We start from the raw sequence: 15,358 nt of genomic DNA, 5'->3' as shown, positions 1-15,358 counted from the left end.
GAGTACAGTAGCAGCGAGTGCCTCTGTAGGCCTTGGAGCATCTGTGGCACTTGGAGTCAGGTGGGTGGGATTCATGGGTAGTGTCTCAGCTGCTCTGTTAGCTGATTCTCAATCAGCTTGAATTCAGGTCCTCCATGCTCAGGCATTGATAGTCTGCAGCTACGTAGCAGCATCTTACAAACGAGCAGTGCTCCTGTCTTTTTCACTGCTCACCAGGGAAATCTTTCATATATCATGCAAACATTCTCAGCGTCAGTGCTTTAACTTAAACGTTTGTGTGTGTGTGTCTCTGGAGATTCTGTACTTTGAATGAGAGGTCTCCAGAAGAAGTGGCATTCCGTCATTTAAAACTGCGTGCTCTGAATGTGTGTGTATGAGAAACAGAAACAAAGCATTTTATTTGTTTTATTTAAACTGTTGTATTCTGTTGGCTCGTTTGGGTAAAAGAAGTAGGCTGTGCAGTTATTTGTGTTTAGCTGCTTTGCCTTTTTTAAGAAGGAAAGAAGTTGGTTAGATTTAGGGGAATCTAACTGTGTTTCTGTAGGTTTCCTTAATAAAAAGTATCTTTGCAAACAGCTTCACGTCTTGCCAGTCCACTTGAACAGAATGGAAAATGCTGCTAAGAGCACTGATTTCTCTAATGTTCAATGTCATCCTTTGCAGTGGCCACAGAGTATGTCTGTTGGAGGAGATTTTCAGTTGTTGGCATCTTTTCCCAAACCAAAGACAAAGACTCATGTGCTGTCTGGGTTAACAACAGACTTCAGGCTAATGGTCATTGTCATTTTTCTGCTTTTTATTTTATTTTGTTTTGCAAGTGGTATGTAGTTTTCAAATACCAGTAAAAGAGTCGTATATCCACCAAATCTTCACTTAGATATAATTACATTGCTCAAGATTAAAATAAACCTTCGCCTTCCAGTACAGCTAGGAAACACCTTAAATTTCAGTTTCAATTTAGGATGAAGCTATGTATGAGAAATTGTGTAATTATAGGAACTTCTTTGCAGTTGTGTTTAAAGCAAATGTTTTAAAATAGATTTTTGAAGTAAAAACTGCAACAAAGCACAAAGAAAATTCTGACCTGAATGCTTTCAGGGCTGTACAACTGAGCATAAGAAAGCCTCAACATTACTAATATTTTTCTGCTTACACTGAAACTTCCTTCTCAAAAATAGAAAATAGAAACATAAAAATAAATTTTGCTTTAAGCAATAATTGTGAAAATTACTTTTGTTTCTTGTCCTCATTGACTTTGCCAAAGCTATAGCCTCGTGTGGAAGTCCTCTAACAAGGGAATGATCAACTTCTGTATGCTCAATTCATGGAAGATTTTGATGTGTGTAAACACCTTTCTTAGGCCTGAGGAAATAAGAGAATGGAAGAGGAGAGAGACAAGTTTCTCTTGACTGAGAATGTTTCTTAAAAATAATGACTGTAGGAGCGCCTGGCTTGCTACGTTAAGAGTGAGCTAACAGGCCATGCAGAAAAGCAGTGACAAACCATTATAAATGCGAATGTTTTACAGTCATGTGACCACTGCAGGCTTTTGTATGGCTGTAAAAATAAATTGCCTTCTTTAAAACAAGAAAGTCAAAGTACGGAGGAACTGGTTTGTTGCAAAGAGCCAGTGTCTCTTCACAAGGCTGCACAGTCAAGCTGAGTCTTTGGGCCACAACCCTATTCTTCTCAAGACCTCAAACTGCCTCAGGCTGCCAGCAATTTGCCTGCTGAGACATGGTTTTATTTCTCTTGACACAAGATACTTCATTATTTCCTGTCTGTGCCGGAGTTCTGTCTTTCCATATTTAACCCAAGGCAGCAAAATGAACCAACTCTCTGCACCCTTGACTGATGCAATATAGATTGCGTACAAGAATGACATTTAAACTCCTCTTAATGGAGATGCATGTGTACTTGTTGATCTAAATACTATCTTGAAGTTGAATAATTTTCGTTTGCCTGCACTTATATTACATCCTAACATGTATTGTTAACGCTGTGAAAAATCTGACCCAAGTGTGGAGTTGCAGCATTTCATCTTGTCAACACACTTGTAACGTTCCTCACATTGTGCAGGTGGTGCAGAACTGTTAACAGCTGCAGTCTTAGAACTGCTTTTTTGAAAACATAAGCTAAGTTTGCCTCATTGTACTGCTTCCTACTGAGGAAGGCCTACAACTGTATAGATACTTTCCTTTTTACTTCTCCAAAGATTGTGAATAAATGGGGCTGCTCTAAAAAAACTCAAAAAAGCAGAAGGGAAATCAGCAGCTTCCTTTCTCAGCCGAAGAAAGGACTCAGCCTCATTTGAGGTTGCATTTTTCTGTGAAAGTTTTTCAGAGAAATAAGACTGCTAGCACCCTCATCTTTTGAGCAGGCACTTTTACCCAAAGTTAAGGGATACACTGCTGATCTAGTGAGATGCAGAGAGCCAGAGATGTTTGTCCTGAGGAGAATCCAACAGCTCAACTAAAAGAGTATGAGAATAGGGTGCTTGTTACAGCATGTGATCAAACCTGCAAACAAGTTTTTAGGAACACTGTTGATATATTTGACTCTGCACCACGATAGCTATATTATAATGAAAACCATTCTGCAAATATGTGCTGAAATCAGAACCAGTCTGCTGTTTGATGCAATTCACAGTGCCACGTGTGGGAAGGTATGGGCAGATACTGCGGGAAGGCACACACAGACAGGCTGCTCAGGCTCCTCAACATTTCTGGGAAAACACAACTGCTAGGAGTCATTTATTTGCTAAGTTCACCTAACCCAGTTGTCTTGTCTCTTGAGAACAACACCAGCTAGGCTAGTTGTGCCAATTTTCCCCCCGCTAGCATCTGTCCACTGGAACATAATAGTGTGCATCATGGACAAAATGACTGACATGTAACTGACCAGGCTTAGTTTTTAACCACAGGCTGTGTGACCTAGCAGTAAGCCCACAGGCTTGCCTCATCTTCTCACTGAAGCTGTTCCAGGTTTGACTTTTACCATTTTCTTTTTTCTTGTGGAGTATTTTTCTTCTCTGAAGCGTCAAGTCAAAAGGAACTACTTGTGTGTTCTTGTCGTGGTAGCTCTAAAAGTGAAATGTCTTGTTTTTTAAAGGATTTATTTCTCAGAAGGTACCAAAGGCAAAGCTTAACAGACAGACACACTTTTATGATAGCAAGTTATGGATGCAGGAAAGAATAGTAGAAGGTCTACTTACATTATCACTGCAAATCAATGTCAAGGCTAGTAAAAACACAGAAATGACTCATCCCAGCTGCATTTGAGGCTTCATCTTGCTCCTTAAAAGGCTTTCTCATCTTCCTCTCTCAGAGAACTGCACAGATTGTTTAGTGTTAAATAAAATACAAATCAGGTAACTGAAGCAGGTCTCTCCCATTGGTGGTATGTTGCATCCATTAATCCTGGATAAAAAAAAAAACAAACAATGAGCTGTGTGCATTTTTATGTCCAAGATGTATGAAGCAAAACATATTACTTTCAGGTGATTGAAAAATAGTTACAGTGGTGTCCAGCTGGCAAAGATCTGCAGTATCTGCAGGAGATTCTCAAGCAAGAGAGTAATTTGATTGAACTGGATTAAAAATTTCACATTATTTAATATGCTAAAATGGAAGATTAGTGTTATTTACACTGATCCATAGAAGGTACTTCATATACACCTGAAAGCTTTTTTAATTGTGAATTTTATGTTATTTCCAGAAAAGGTACTCAGTAGGACTCAGTGGACCACATACATTATGTGGTCTGAATGGACGACAGAAAGTAATCATGAGATCACATTTTGCATTGAGGTGATTCCTACTGAAGGCCTTACTTAGTTGTACTTAAGTGGTTCTGCCTCGCTGGTGCAAAGCTAGTGTGGGAATTGCTCTGAAAACAGCCAGACACAGGAAAGCATTACCTTAAGAAGGGTTGTCATCTTTGTGGTTGGGTTGGCTTAATGAGTCATGCTTTTAGTAAGAATACAGTATTACAATGAGCTAAAGCCTTTTTTTTTTATTATTTTTTTTATTCTTTTTAATGAGTTATGAAGAATCCTTTGGATATATCTTTTCAGCCACAAATATTTTTAATATATCTTGCACTTGAATAGAAGGAATTACTTAGCTGTTGAGAATCCCAGCCGTTCTGTTCGCTGTCTGTTCAGCCTGTGCTACTATCTTGTTTTCAAGCTTAAAAGATCACCACATTACATAGTCACTAAATGCTTGCTATCTTCAAAAAATTACACTTCCTGTGTCTACTTCTTAAATTTTGCTTGAGTATCCTGAGTCAAATTTTTATTCTCTTATGCTATTCTAGAGGGCCAGAAAGTACGAAAAAATTTATCAACTGCTTAGAAAGTTTCATACTGAGGCAAAAGACAGCTTGATCCACTTTTTTCACCACACATAATGAGATGGATTGCATTCAGGAGATGAAAGTGTATAAATCAGCCTGGCAACTTCTGTCTTTTCTTGTTCTCGTGTTTGTGTTTTCCAGATCAATAACAAAGCCTGCGGCAAAGTTTTTGTGCCTCAGCAAGCAGCCCGCAATGCTGAAGAAGTCCACGCGATAGTTCTTCAAAGTGAACTTGGAGCCAAGCATCTCCAGGGACGAACCATTAAAAAGGCCTTTCTGTCTCCAAGAACTGCCCTTATCAACTTCTTAGTGCAAGAGTAAGACTTTGCTGGGCTATGAAAGAGAACTGGAATCTTTCAGGATGAAAGCAACTCAAAGTGCCAATGATGGCTATTTAAATCTCATATAACAGTGGGGGAAAAATGTTAACAAAATTAGGTTGCTGCTGAATATTCGTTTCAACAGGAGGAATGTACAGAATTAAAGTTTCGTATCAAGTCATGGTAAGGTGCTGTTTGTCCATATTCTCTGGGTGAATGAGAAGGAGATAATAAGTAAGTAATTGTAATAGAATGTAAGTGTTATAAAGCACATGGGGTTTAGGTCAACTAAATAGGAATCTATCCTATTTGAAATTTGGCTTGGACAAATGCAGAGGCATGATTCCAGAACTAAACAGCTGCCCTGAGTGTGTGCTACACCAAATGCTAGGTGTCAGTCCATCTTTGCTCTGCCTGTCTCACATTTAGATAACCTACCATTAATCAGCACTTTTCGTAACAACATTTTCTTGTAGCTTAGTGTAAATTAGCACTGGCTAACAGCTTTATTCATAATAAATAGCCAGAATGGAGTGATTTGATCTATTTCACATGCATTTCAGAGGCAAGCCAAGAAAACAGTCAGATGATTTAGCTGAGCCCTGCCTTAGCCAGGATCCTCCTTACTTGCTGGCATATTTTTGTTGGTTCAAACATGAGAGAGTCAAATTTCGCAAAGTGCCGACAATTGTTTCTGCACAGACCAAATGAAGTGACTTCCCATTCATGAGCCATCCCAGAGACTTTGGGGGGAGTTGAGAAAGGGACAAGGCAACTACGTACAGGCAGCTGCTGTGCTTTTGGATTCCACCCTTAGTTCTTCTAGTGCCTAGATCGTAAAACTTCAAATAACATTTGTTGGTTTGGTTTTTTGTTCATTTGCTTTATTTCTGAGGGGTTCTTTAAGTAGAACTAGCAGACACATTTCAAAAAATCAGATGTCTGTAAAACACAAAGCTTTTTTCATGCCTCATTCCAGCCATATTATTTGCGCACTGCATTACTGTTACATCCATGTGGAAATGCTTACTGTATTTAGCAAGTGCTTGAAAAAGGTTTTCAAAAGAGACATTACAGGGTTCTCTGTGTGAGCACGCCTCTTCTTTAACAACTATTAAGATCAGCCCTTTATGAGCCCTTCTAACAGTTAAGACAAGGAGCTAGTCAAATAGAGAGGTCTGTTAACCCTCCAGTCCAACAGCCATCCCGTGCGTCAGACTAAACGAAAACCAACAAAGATCTCCCACTGAACAATATTTAAGTCTAATGGATCCTGAGCAAGTAAGATCAAGATAGGTTCTTTGAAGTGTCAGCGCTAAGGAATGCCAGAAATTAATTTGGTTTTGTGCATTTTGGTAGCAAAGATCTAGCTACATAATGGAGATTTCAGGCTCAGTGAGCAGAGTAGGCGCTATACTTTCCTAAATGTGCAACAAAACTTTTCTGACTTCTGCTTCCTTCTGGACCACACTGCTGCACATTTTCTCTTCAGCAGCCCTTTGACGCAAGAATGACTAAGAAATAGAATATTTATAATGAAGATACAGTCTTTGCAGTTTTAAGACTCCCTAAATCTTAGCCACAAAGGAATGCATTCAGACATTTAAACACAGGCCTTTAGTTGGAGTTAAAATAATTTGAATTCCAATGTCTGCCTGACATATATGTTGTTATAAATTGATAAAACTCCTGTTCAGAAGTCCCTGAAAGACTGTGAAAGGGATCTTTTAAAGAAAAATTTGTAGCCCAAGCACATTCCTGCCTTTTCCATATAAAAGTTTAACGCTCCCTATGGAACCATTCAAACACATTTTCTTTGGGGAAAGGTGACATGTTTGGTGTAAGAAAAACCCCACCTTGTAATATTTTCAAGGATGAAGAAAGATGTTGTAAGCCCAGCAGCCCTATGATGCCTTTAAACAAAAGCTGCAGTCACTACAGGGCTGAGCAGCAGACCACAGTGTTTACTGCTGTTAGTACTGGTTATATTTGCTCTTGCAGGAGGAAGAAGTGAATCGTAGATTTCACTTTGATCCAGGCAGAAAGAAAAATGTGGAATGGACTCTCGACACTAAGGAAGGAAAAGTAACAAACAGCGTTGGCACTAGAAGTGTATGGTCAGAAGTCACACCAGTGTGTTTACAGTAAGGTGAAATTCAGTGAGGCCCAGAGGATACAACAAGGTTTTGAAAAAGGGAATGTGAGAGATGATGTGGAAAGTCTGACAGAGCCTAATCCCCCAGTGAGTGTGTGTTTGAAGGATGGCAGAGGTGCCAGCTGCAGAGCTTTGTGGTTGTCCTGACACCTGCTGAAATTTTTCATGATGTTGACCTGATCTGAAGCACTGCCATTTGTCTTAACGATAATTGGGACTTACAAGTTTGTTCTGTGCCTAGATTGGACTGATTCAGGCTGTGGGCTATTGTTAACCCTCTTCAGAATAATTTACACAGATGCCTGCCATTTATTTTACAGTTGTTACTTGTGTTATGGTACAGATGTATCTGCGTGCTGAAGGCAATGTAAAACATTGTCACAGATTGGGTACACCTGAAGAGTTCTGTGGCAAGCAGGATGGGAGTTTTAAATCTACGAGGGGATGTTTGAGAAGCGAAAAGGGAAGGTGCTGGTGTCAGTCAGTCCAATTGCACAGTGCTAATCCCACACATTAAAATGGATAGGGTGCTGTTTTTATTCCATGAAGAGATGAGCCAAAGGAGATGTGAGAGACTTGCTAAACCCAGTGGGATGGGCCCAGCACAAACTGCTCCAGGAAAGCCAAGGAACAGGTCCGTTACATGGAAGATGTATTTTCTGCACCGTGTCACTCGCTTTCTACCCCAAAACCATGATAGGACAGTGCAGTGTATTGGATGACATCACAGCCCAGATAAATGTGCTCTTAAGCATGAGTGTTCATAGCTCTCTGTGGTGACTGAGATGATATTTGTGTGCTAGTGCTGCTTTGCAATGAGGTAGTAGGGCTTTTTCTGTCACATTAAAGATCAGTGCTGCAGCTGAAGACACTCTAGCCAGGGTGCCCTACCTGTGCTCCACACAAAAGGCTCTGCAGGGGCATTGCTGAACAAGCATTTCTTTTTTCCATGCCCATCAGCAGAGTCCAAAAACAGAGGTTTGATGAAAAGAATGAAATCCATTATCTGTCTCTGATTTACCAGATTAAAGTAATGCCTCACAACCAGCATCTAGCTTTTACTAATCTGACTTCGTAAAGCCTATTTGTTTCTTCTGGGGGCAAAAATTCTGCAGATAATGTAGGTCGTGCAGTCTCTCTTCTTTGTCTGCCTTTGGTTAGTGTGAAGCCTCACAGATTATTCCTCTGCTCTAAGCTTTTTGCAATTGACATGAACTAGAAAGAATGTTAGCACTTTGCTGGTTGTTCTTTCCTTGGGAAATCTGCAGTTTATAGGGCTTTTCTAAAAGCCTTGCTGTAAGCAAGGAAGGGGAAAGAAATCACAGGCGTTTTTTTCTGTTTTGCAATACTTCTTACAGTTTATAGAAAGGGTGTTGGCTTAATAGCTATATATTTACTGAATTTTAACAGCGCACACACTGTTCTGCTGGATGCTTTTTCTGCTCCACTTTTTTTTTTAGTCCCCCCCTCCCTATTATGATCTGAGCTAATTTTGTATCAGAGCACTGCACTGTAAGAGAAATGCTGGATGTGAAGGCAGATACGCCAGCAGAATACAAATGGTGACTGCATCCATGACATGAGGAGGAAAGGTGGGATTTTTTCCCTTTTCCTGAATAAACTGACCTACTGGTACCATAAAGCATTTCACAGTTCACCGAGCCCACCTGTCCCAGGAGGCCCCAAGTCACACAAAGCATTTTCTTGCAGCCCTTTCCTCATTCAAGTAAGCGCTAGGCAGGGCAAATTTGTTCTGGGCAAGTGCAGGTCTGGTTTTGGCCCTGGGGAGCTGCTCACCAGCACCATCTTCCTTATAAAATTAGCTCCAGTTCTCTGTGTAGTCAGAGTGTTTCAACTTGCAGACAAGTCAGCTCTTGTAGATGTTGTCAGCTGAGTGTTGCTCACACCTGTGAGAGGTTTTGATCACAGGAATCTCACACCTTGTGATATTGAACATGGGGGTCTTTTCCTTTGGTGCTCATCTGCCTGCACCATGCCAATTTGCGCTCCATTTTAGGCTATCTAATCGTTCGCTCAGCAAAGGAATATATAAATAGAAAAAGCTGAAGTAGAATCTATTGAATATCCACATTCTTTATGCTTGTGCTTGTGATGCAGCCTGGGACATTTGGGATGTAACAGTGCTTTTAAGAACCTCATCTTCAATGAAATTCTCAACAGAATCTATATAGTTACATGGACAGAAATGCATGCCTTCGTGCTTGCTCCCTTGAATTGTGCAAGTCTTAATTTTGCATGCATGTGGTGCTAATCAGATGCAAACTTGGACCTTCACACCTCGTGTCCTGCTGAAGCTTACCAGAGGCTCTGTAGCTACACCCTCTGGGCTGGGCGCAAGAGAAGAGCCTACAGTCACGCCTAGGGCTCTGAACTTCCTTATCTGTGAGCAGCTGCCTGCATGTGCCAGAAGCGAGCATGAAAGGTCCAAGGTTCTCTCAAGACATCCACCTTCCTTTGCCAGAAGAAACACAGGCTGCTGAGCAATGGCAGTTTCTCTCCAGCCACTCAGCGTGGTGCCAGCAGGGTGCTGAATACATACAGTTGGAACAGCTGTAGGGGATCCAAGGCGCACTGCTTTGGAATAATAAACACAGGACAAATAACCAAGGCAGAAAATAGAGCCATTTAGTAACAGCAGCATGACACCACTGGCACTGCTGGCCTGGTTTTGTTCCGGAAGAAAATTAAGAGAACTGGTGTAACAGGAAATTATTTTCTGCTACAAAGGGAAATCGATTGTTTTCAAATACTCGGCAGTAATAATTAGCAAATCTTACTAATTGCTGCAAAATAAGAATACAACCACGCATTGCTAGGCTGGCTAGGCCAAGAAAGTACTGCGAAAAAATTGTAGAAGCTTTCAGAAGTGAATATTTTTCTTAAGTACGTCTCCATCCCTGGAGATTCACGTGGCTGGATGAAATAGCAAGGGTGCAATAAAAAGATGTTCTTCCCAATTTTCCCATGTGAAAGAGTATTCAAAAACATCTGTTAGTCAGAGGGATCCTTCTAGGACACGCACGGAAGAGCGGGTGGATGCACTGGCTGTATCCACTCAGCCCTGCAAAGCCACACTCAGCTGATGACTAATGGCAGGATGTCGTCGGCGTGTGGTGCTCCTCCAGCCTGGGATTACTAAAGGCCACGCATGCATGTTGAGCAGGTCACCATGCTGTTTGTGTTAGTGTGCTGATAAAGAGCAGGGAAATGGAGCTAGAAACGTCTCCAGACGAGTTTTTGTTCCGATGGAAGGCTATTTTTAGTAGAGAACAGAAAAAAACAACAAATTGTCTCTTGTTCGTTAAGTAGGTGTAAGGAAGAAGAAAACCAACAAAGCCACCTATGGTATGTAGGTATAACTCTGAAGCCACCAAAAGCAAGCTTTTGGCCTGCTGGGCTGAGGGAAAACGGAGACGACATGCACACCCTGTGCTCGTGGTATCTGCTTTATCTGCTTCTGCCAGGGCTCCTGATGGGTTCTCAGTGATTTCCCAGCACTACTCTAGCTGCTTGAAGCATTTTTACAGCCCCAGAAAGCTGTCCCTAGGCTGCTGCTGGCTCTTCTGTGCCATTAGTGCTAATTAAATGGCTCTTAGTGTAATTTACTGCAGAGAGCATGCCCTGTAAACAGGCTGTTGTTGTTTGAAGGAAGCAAAAAATCAGTTGGGCCCTGTTCTTGCCCTTGTTCTGGGCTCAGGATGCACACACTCAGGTGGGCCACAGCCTCCTCATCTTCCCCTTGGGCTTGGCTGGGGCAGGGGCAAGGAGCCTGGCAGAGGACAGCTTTGTCCCTGTGGTGTGATTTCTCCTTTTTCTGCCACAGGCATTTTCCTCGTCCAGCAGCTGGGCTACATGTGGCACAGCAGGACACACCTCCAGAGGGTGGCTGCTCAGGCAGGGCACCTCAACAGCCCTAAATTTTACCTGCCCTGGAGTTTAGCCCTATGTCTATGGAGAAGCACTGCTCACCCCACAGCAGCAGCTTGTCATGAAGGGCCCCGCACCAGGCCATGGGGTTCCGGGGTTGGCATGGCCCTTCCTGCCCTGAGCTCCTTGGGGGTTAAATTTGGAGGGAAGCAAGAGGAGGCAGGCAGGGCAGGCCTCCCAGAGGAATGCAGAGGCCCCTGGGGCAGCTGTGAGGGGGAACAACATCTCCAAAATGATGCATTCCAGCAGAGTTTTCAAAAGGTGGAGGCTGAGGTATGGGCTCTCCATGCTGACAAAGTTCCTGGCAGCGGCCTTCCTGCCCCACAGTCTTCTGGCCTTAGCTGCCCTGCTGCCACCAGCTCCTTCCACCCCCACCACACATACCCTGGAGGAGCCTAAGGCTTTCCACGGAAGAAGAAAGAAAAAAAAAAGAAAAAGAAAAAAAATACTTGTTTTCTCTTTCTCTTTAGAAAAGGGTACACTGCTGTATTGAAACGCACAGTGCTTCCATCGCTACCAAGGCTGGAGACATACTTGCCCATCAGCCCTCAGTGTTGTCCTTCCACACCTGATCCAAGGTCATCCACTGTAGGGAGCCCCAGACCCAGTGCTAATAAGCCAACAGCCTCATTCTTTGTGAGGGATAAAGCTGGCTGCACCACTGCAAGGAGAGGGAAGCAACTGGTCTGCTGCATAGAAAGACTCCACTGCGATCAGTGCTGTGTTTCAGCCCGAGCCTTTCTCCCAGGGCATCTTCCCGACAAATCTGCCTTCATGCTGTGTGTTCAGGCAGAGGGTGGCTGTGCTGCAGTGGTCAGCATTGCACACCACGAGCAAATACACTGCAATCCATAAGCCTAGCCCATGGGAGCTAACGTGGAATAGATGAGCACTGGCTTTTCTTCCAGGGACTGTATTTATAATAGTCAATTCAAGTAAGCACACACATTTTGGCCTTGTAGCATGACATCAGTTGCGAGTCCCTTCATTCCTAAATAGGCACGGGTTGCAAAGCTCACAAGAACTATGACAAATTGGGCTGGTACCTAATTGCAGCATCAGGGTGTGTGAGGCAGTATAGCATTACACCTCCATTCTAATAGAAAGTTCAAGTTAATCATCTGTTCGCTTAGGAGTATCCCTAGCCTAAAACCCACTGAGAATAAACATGAGCACAGAACTTCAGCAGTACCTTGCTGCTTTACACTCACCGAAACCACGGCATGTCAGACCCCTAAACAAACGCCTGTAAGTTGCTTGGCTGTGATTCCTGTCCACAGGAGCTCATAATCACAGCGCGTGCTCATGCGTACAGAGTCTGGAGCGAGGCCAAGTGCAGCTTCATCGTTCAGTGTCTGAACGTCTTCAGCAGGGTTTTGCCTGCTGTCTGCATGCATTGTTCTTCCCACAGCTGATTTTATCCTTTGGCATAGGAAGGAAATGTACTTTGCATGGCTGTGAAGGTCAGGGGTGTCAGTGCGGCAGCTCAGCAAGAAGGCTGCTTCCCCCGAGGTGAGGGCTCCTGCGAGCCCTGCGGTAAAACATCCCACAGATGTTAGCTCACAGATAAAAATGTAGTGGCAAAAAATGAGTGCACGACCCTTACAAAAGAAAGTCGGAAAAAGTCCTGATCTGAGCGAAGTCACAGATTCTTCCTTGCTTTGTTTTTGAAAGCTGAAAATAGATACTTCTATACCAAAGTCGATACTTGCATTCCAAAATACTTCTGTCCCACCAAAGGGTTTGTTTCCTAAAGCTCTCAGGGGCCTCAGCGTGGTCTGCAGGAAGAAATGGCAGGCATGAGCAAGGTCTGCACTGTGCTGGGTAGGAGCCTGCCTTCACGAGGCGCACTGCGCGTCCTTGGCTGAGGAGGAGAGAAGTGGTGCGAGGGCAATGAATGATTCCCTTCTCCACAGCGCTTTGCCTGTGAACATCACAGATTCCTCCCAGGGAAAAGCAGTGGAGTTTATGCTGCCATCCATCCATCTACTTGCCATTGCGTTTTCTTCTTCTCTCAAGCCAAAGAAATGCGGATCTGCTGTTCAGTACCAACTCTGCTGCTTATTGTTTTAACATTTGAAACAAAAGTGGTAACCACTGAATCTAAGCCCAAGCATCTCAGCTCGCTCAGTTTCCAGCAGTGCTCTGAATGAAGCCAGTGGGCAGGAAGAAGAGGTGTCGAACATCCAGCTCACCAGCTCAAGGAGCTGGGAATTTGCAGCTTTGCACCTGGAAATTCCTGGACTTCATGGAACAATGAGTCCCATCTGAGTGCTGCTGCCTCTCATCCTCCTGACTGCAACCACAACCTGAAGAAATGGCCTTTCCCAGCAAAGCAGTGGGAGAACTCAGGGAGCTCTTTCAGGAGCAGCAGCTTAGATCTATGAGGATACCCTCCGTGGCACACAGTCACTGCATTCAGTGACTGTGTGCCACGGAGGGTATCCTCATAGATGTGAGCTTCCTTTCCCAGCTGTCCTGGGGTCGGAGGAACCTGGCCTCACATCTGTGGCTTTTCAGGTCTCTTCCTCTGAGCTCAAGCACTGACCCAATCTTCTAGGTTTTGCTTGAGGATTTCCACAAGCCGATGCCAGAGAAACAAAACCTCACACTGCTCTTTGTTCTTCGTTTCTACACTGCAAAGAGTGAGGGAAGTTTCCAGTCCTGGGCTGGCTCCGTTGCTCTCAGAGCAGTGCTGTGCCACTGTCTCTCCCTTGCGTGGAGCTCGGTGCAGCCAGCAGTTCCTTTCCGGGGCAATCACACACTTAGGCTCAGGCTTTAGTTGAGCTGTGGGCTTAACCTCATAGCTCCTAGATTTTGATGGAGTCCCTTAAGAGTCAGTTACTTTTGTTGTCAGCCACTGGTGGCTCAAGCTGAAACCTGCTCAGCACAGAATACCTGCTGGGGCTGTCCTGCTCTCAGCTCCTCATCCCCTGACCCATCTGACACAGCACAGCACAGCAATCCCCGCACTCAGAGCTGCTTCTGGTCATAGTCATCAACAGTTCACATTTCAGCTGCTGATTTTTCTGCAAAGGGAACACAAAACAGCCCTGCCTGGGGATGTTTCTTCCCTCAGCCTCCCCATGGAAGAGCAAGGCTCAGAGAGGCCAGATAGAGGGGCTGGTTTGACAGACGGGATTGTTTTCCCCTTGTGCCTCAGTGCTATCCATCACTTAGAAGCTCAGCAGGCAGCGAAGGCCTCCTGAGTGATTTACTGCCGCTCCCCGTCCCCCAGCCCTGCTCTGTGCTGCTGCCTGCCTCCACCGAAATCACTGACCACAGACACACTGATCATGAAAACGCCAACCGCCTGGGTTCACTCCCATGAGTCCAGTGTTTATCAGCAGCTCAGCTCCGGCTGAGGTGGCTGCACCAGGCGACATGTGCCTGCCTGGAGGGGCTGCAGCTCAGTGGAGGTGGTGTGCCACGTTCAGGCCTGTGAGCTGTCCTTGTTGCTAAGCAGAGTTCTTGCGAGGGAGCTGCTAGAAAAGGAGGGGATTTTTTGGTTTCTAGCAGTTTGGTCACAGCCTGATTCACAGTGCATTCCTTAACATCTGGGCCCTACCTCCCGAGTGCTGGGGAAGCGTTACAAGTCTGAGCACACACACCCAGGCCCGCAACTTTCAGTGGATTTACTAAGGGGCACCGCAGCCCTCAGGGTCCGGAGCAGGGACTCGCTCAGGCTTTGGTTGGTCTGTCAGCCACAACAGGTCAGGATGGTGCTGTGCCTCAGTACATTAGGGCGGCTCAGCCGGTGAGTGCATTCCTGCAGCTCCCGCTCCAGGAATGCAAACTATTTCCCTGGCAGCTCGGAGCTCTGCCTTATCCTTGGCACTCACAGCTCTGCTTATCGCTGCTGGTGCAGCCCTGGAGGGTAGCAGGGCAGCAGGGTGCCCGCAGCTGGGCAGCGCTGAGCAGAGGAGACGAGGGAGGGCCTGTCCTCACTCCATCCGCCCAGCGCCAGCCTTGGGGCAGTTCCATCCCCACCTAGCAGATCGTACTCCTTGCAGTCCCGGCGGTACCTGGGACCTTTAAACACAGCGGTTCTGCTCCAGCTGCGCAGATCCTGTGCCGAGCAGGCCGTCTGCAGGCCCGTGTGCCTGGATCTGCACGTGGGTCTGCGTGCGCCTTCCTCGCGTCTTCTGCCGTTCCTACACAGACCCACTGCCGGCCCCGCCGCCTGCTTCGTGCAGCGCACAATGTCGCGGAGGTGCAGCTGCCCGCTTCCCACGCTGCCTTCAATGTGCATTTTGTCACCATCTGAGTCCTCTCTCTGAACTCCTCAAATCCCTTCGTTAGCCGTGTGAATTCCCACCCGTACCCCGAGGCCAGGCTGCCCAAAGGCCGCGGGCTCTCCTCCTCGGAGATCTCCAAAGCGGCCGGACGGGACCGGAGCCGCACCTGGGCTGCGCACACCCGCTCCCCACGCGCCGCCCCACCCCATCCCGGCAGCACCGACACCCCCGGCCCGCCTTCGTCCCTCGCCGGCAGCACCCCACGGGCCCCCGGCGGGCTGCAGTGCAACGCGGCGGGACCGCCCCGCCGGCTCCGCCCCGGCCCCCGCCCCCGGCGC

General features: G+C 45.5%; 1 protein-coding gene across 1 annotated transcript in view; it reads left to right on the top strand.

The window, feature by feature from the left end:
• LARS2 (leucyl-tRNA synthetase 2, mitochondrial) overlaps positions 1-7,146 on the top strand; it is an 82,545-nt gene extending 75,399 nt beyond the window's left edge. The window contains exon 21 of the mRNA XM_052694217.1: positions 4,501-7,146. Within this exon, the coding sequence (XP_052550177.1) occupies positions 4,501-4,680 (180 nt within the window). The 3' untranslated portion in view covers positions 4,681-7,146. The remainder of the gene's footprint in view (positions 1-4,500) is intronic.
• The last annotated feature ends 8,212 nt before the right edge of the window (positions 7,147-15,358 follow it).

Source organism: Tympanuchus pallidicinctus, unplaced genomic scaffold, assembly GCF_026119805.1.
Source record: "Tympanuchus pallidicinctus isolate F22 unplaced genomic scaffold, pur_lepc_1.0 scaffold3, whole genome shotgun sequence".
NCBI lineage: Eukaryota > Metazoa > Chordata > Aves > Galliformes > Phasianidae > Tympanuchus > Tympanuchus pallidicinctus.
This window is presented reverse-complemented; position numbering and strand designations above follow the sequence as displayed.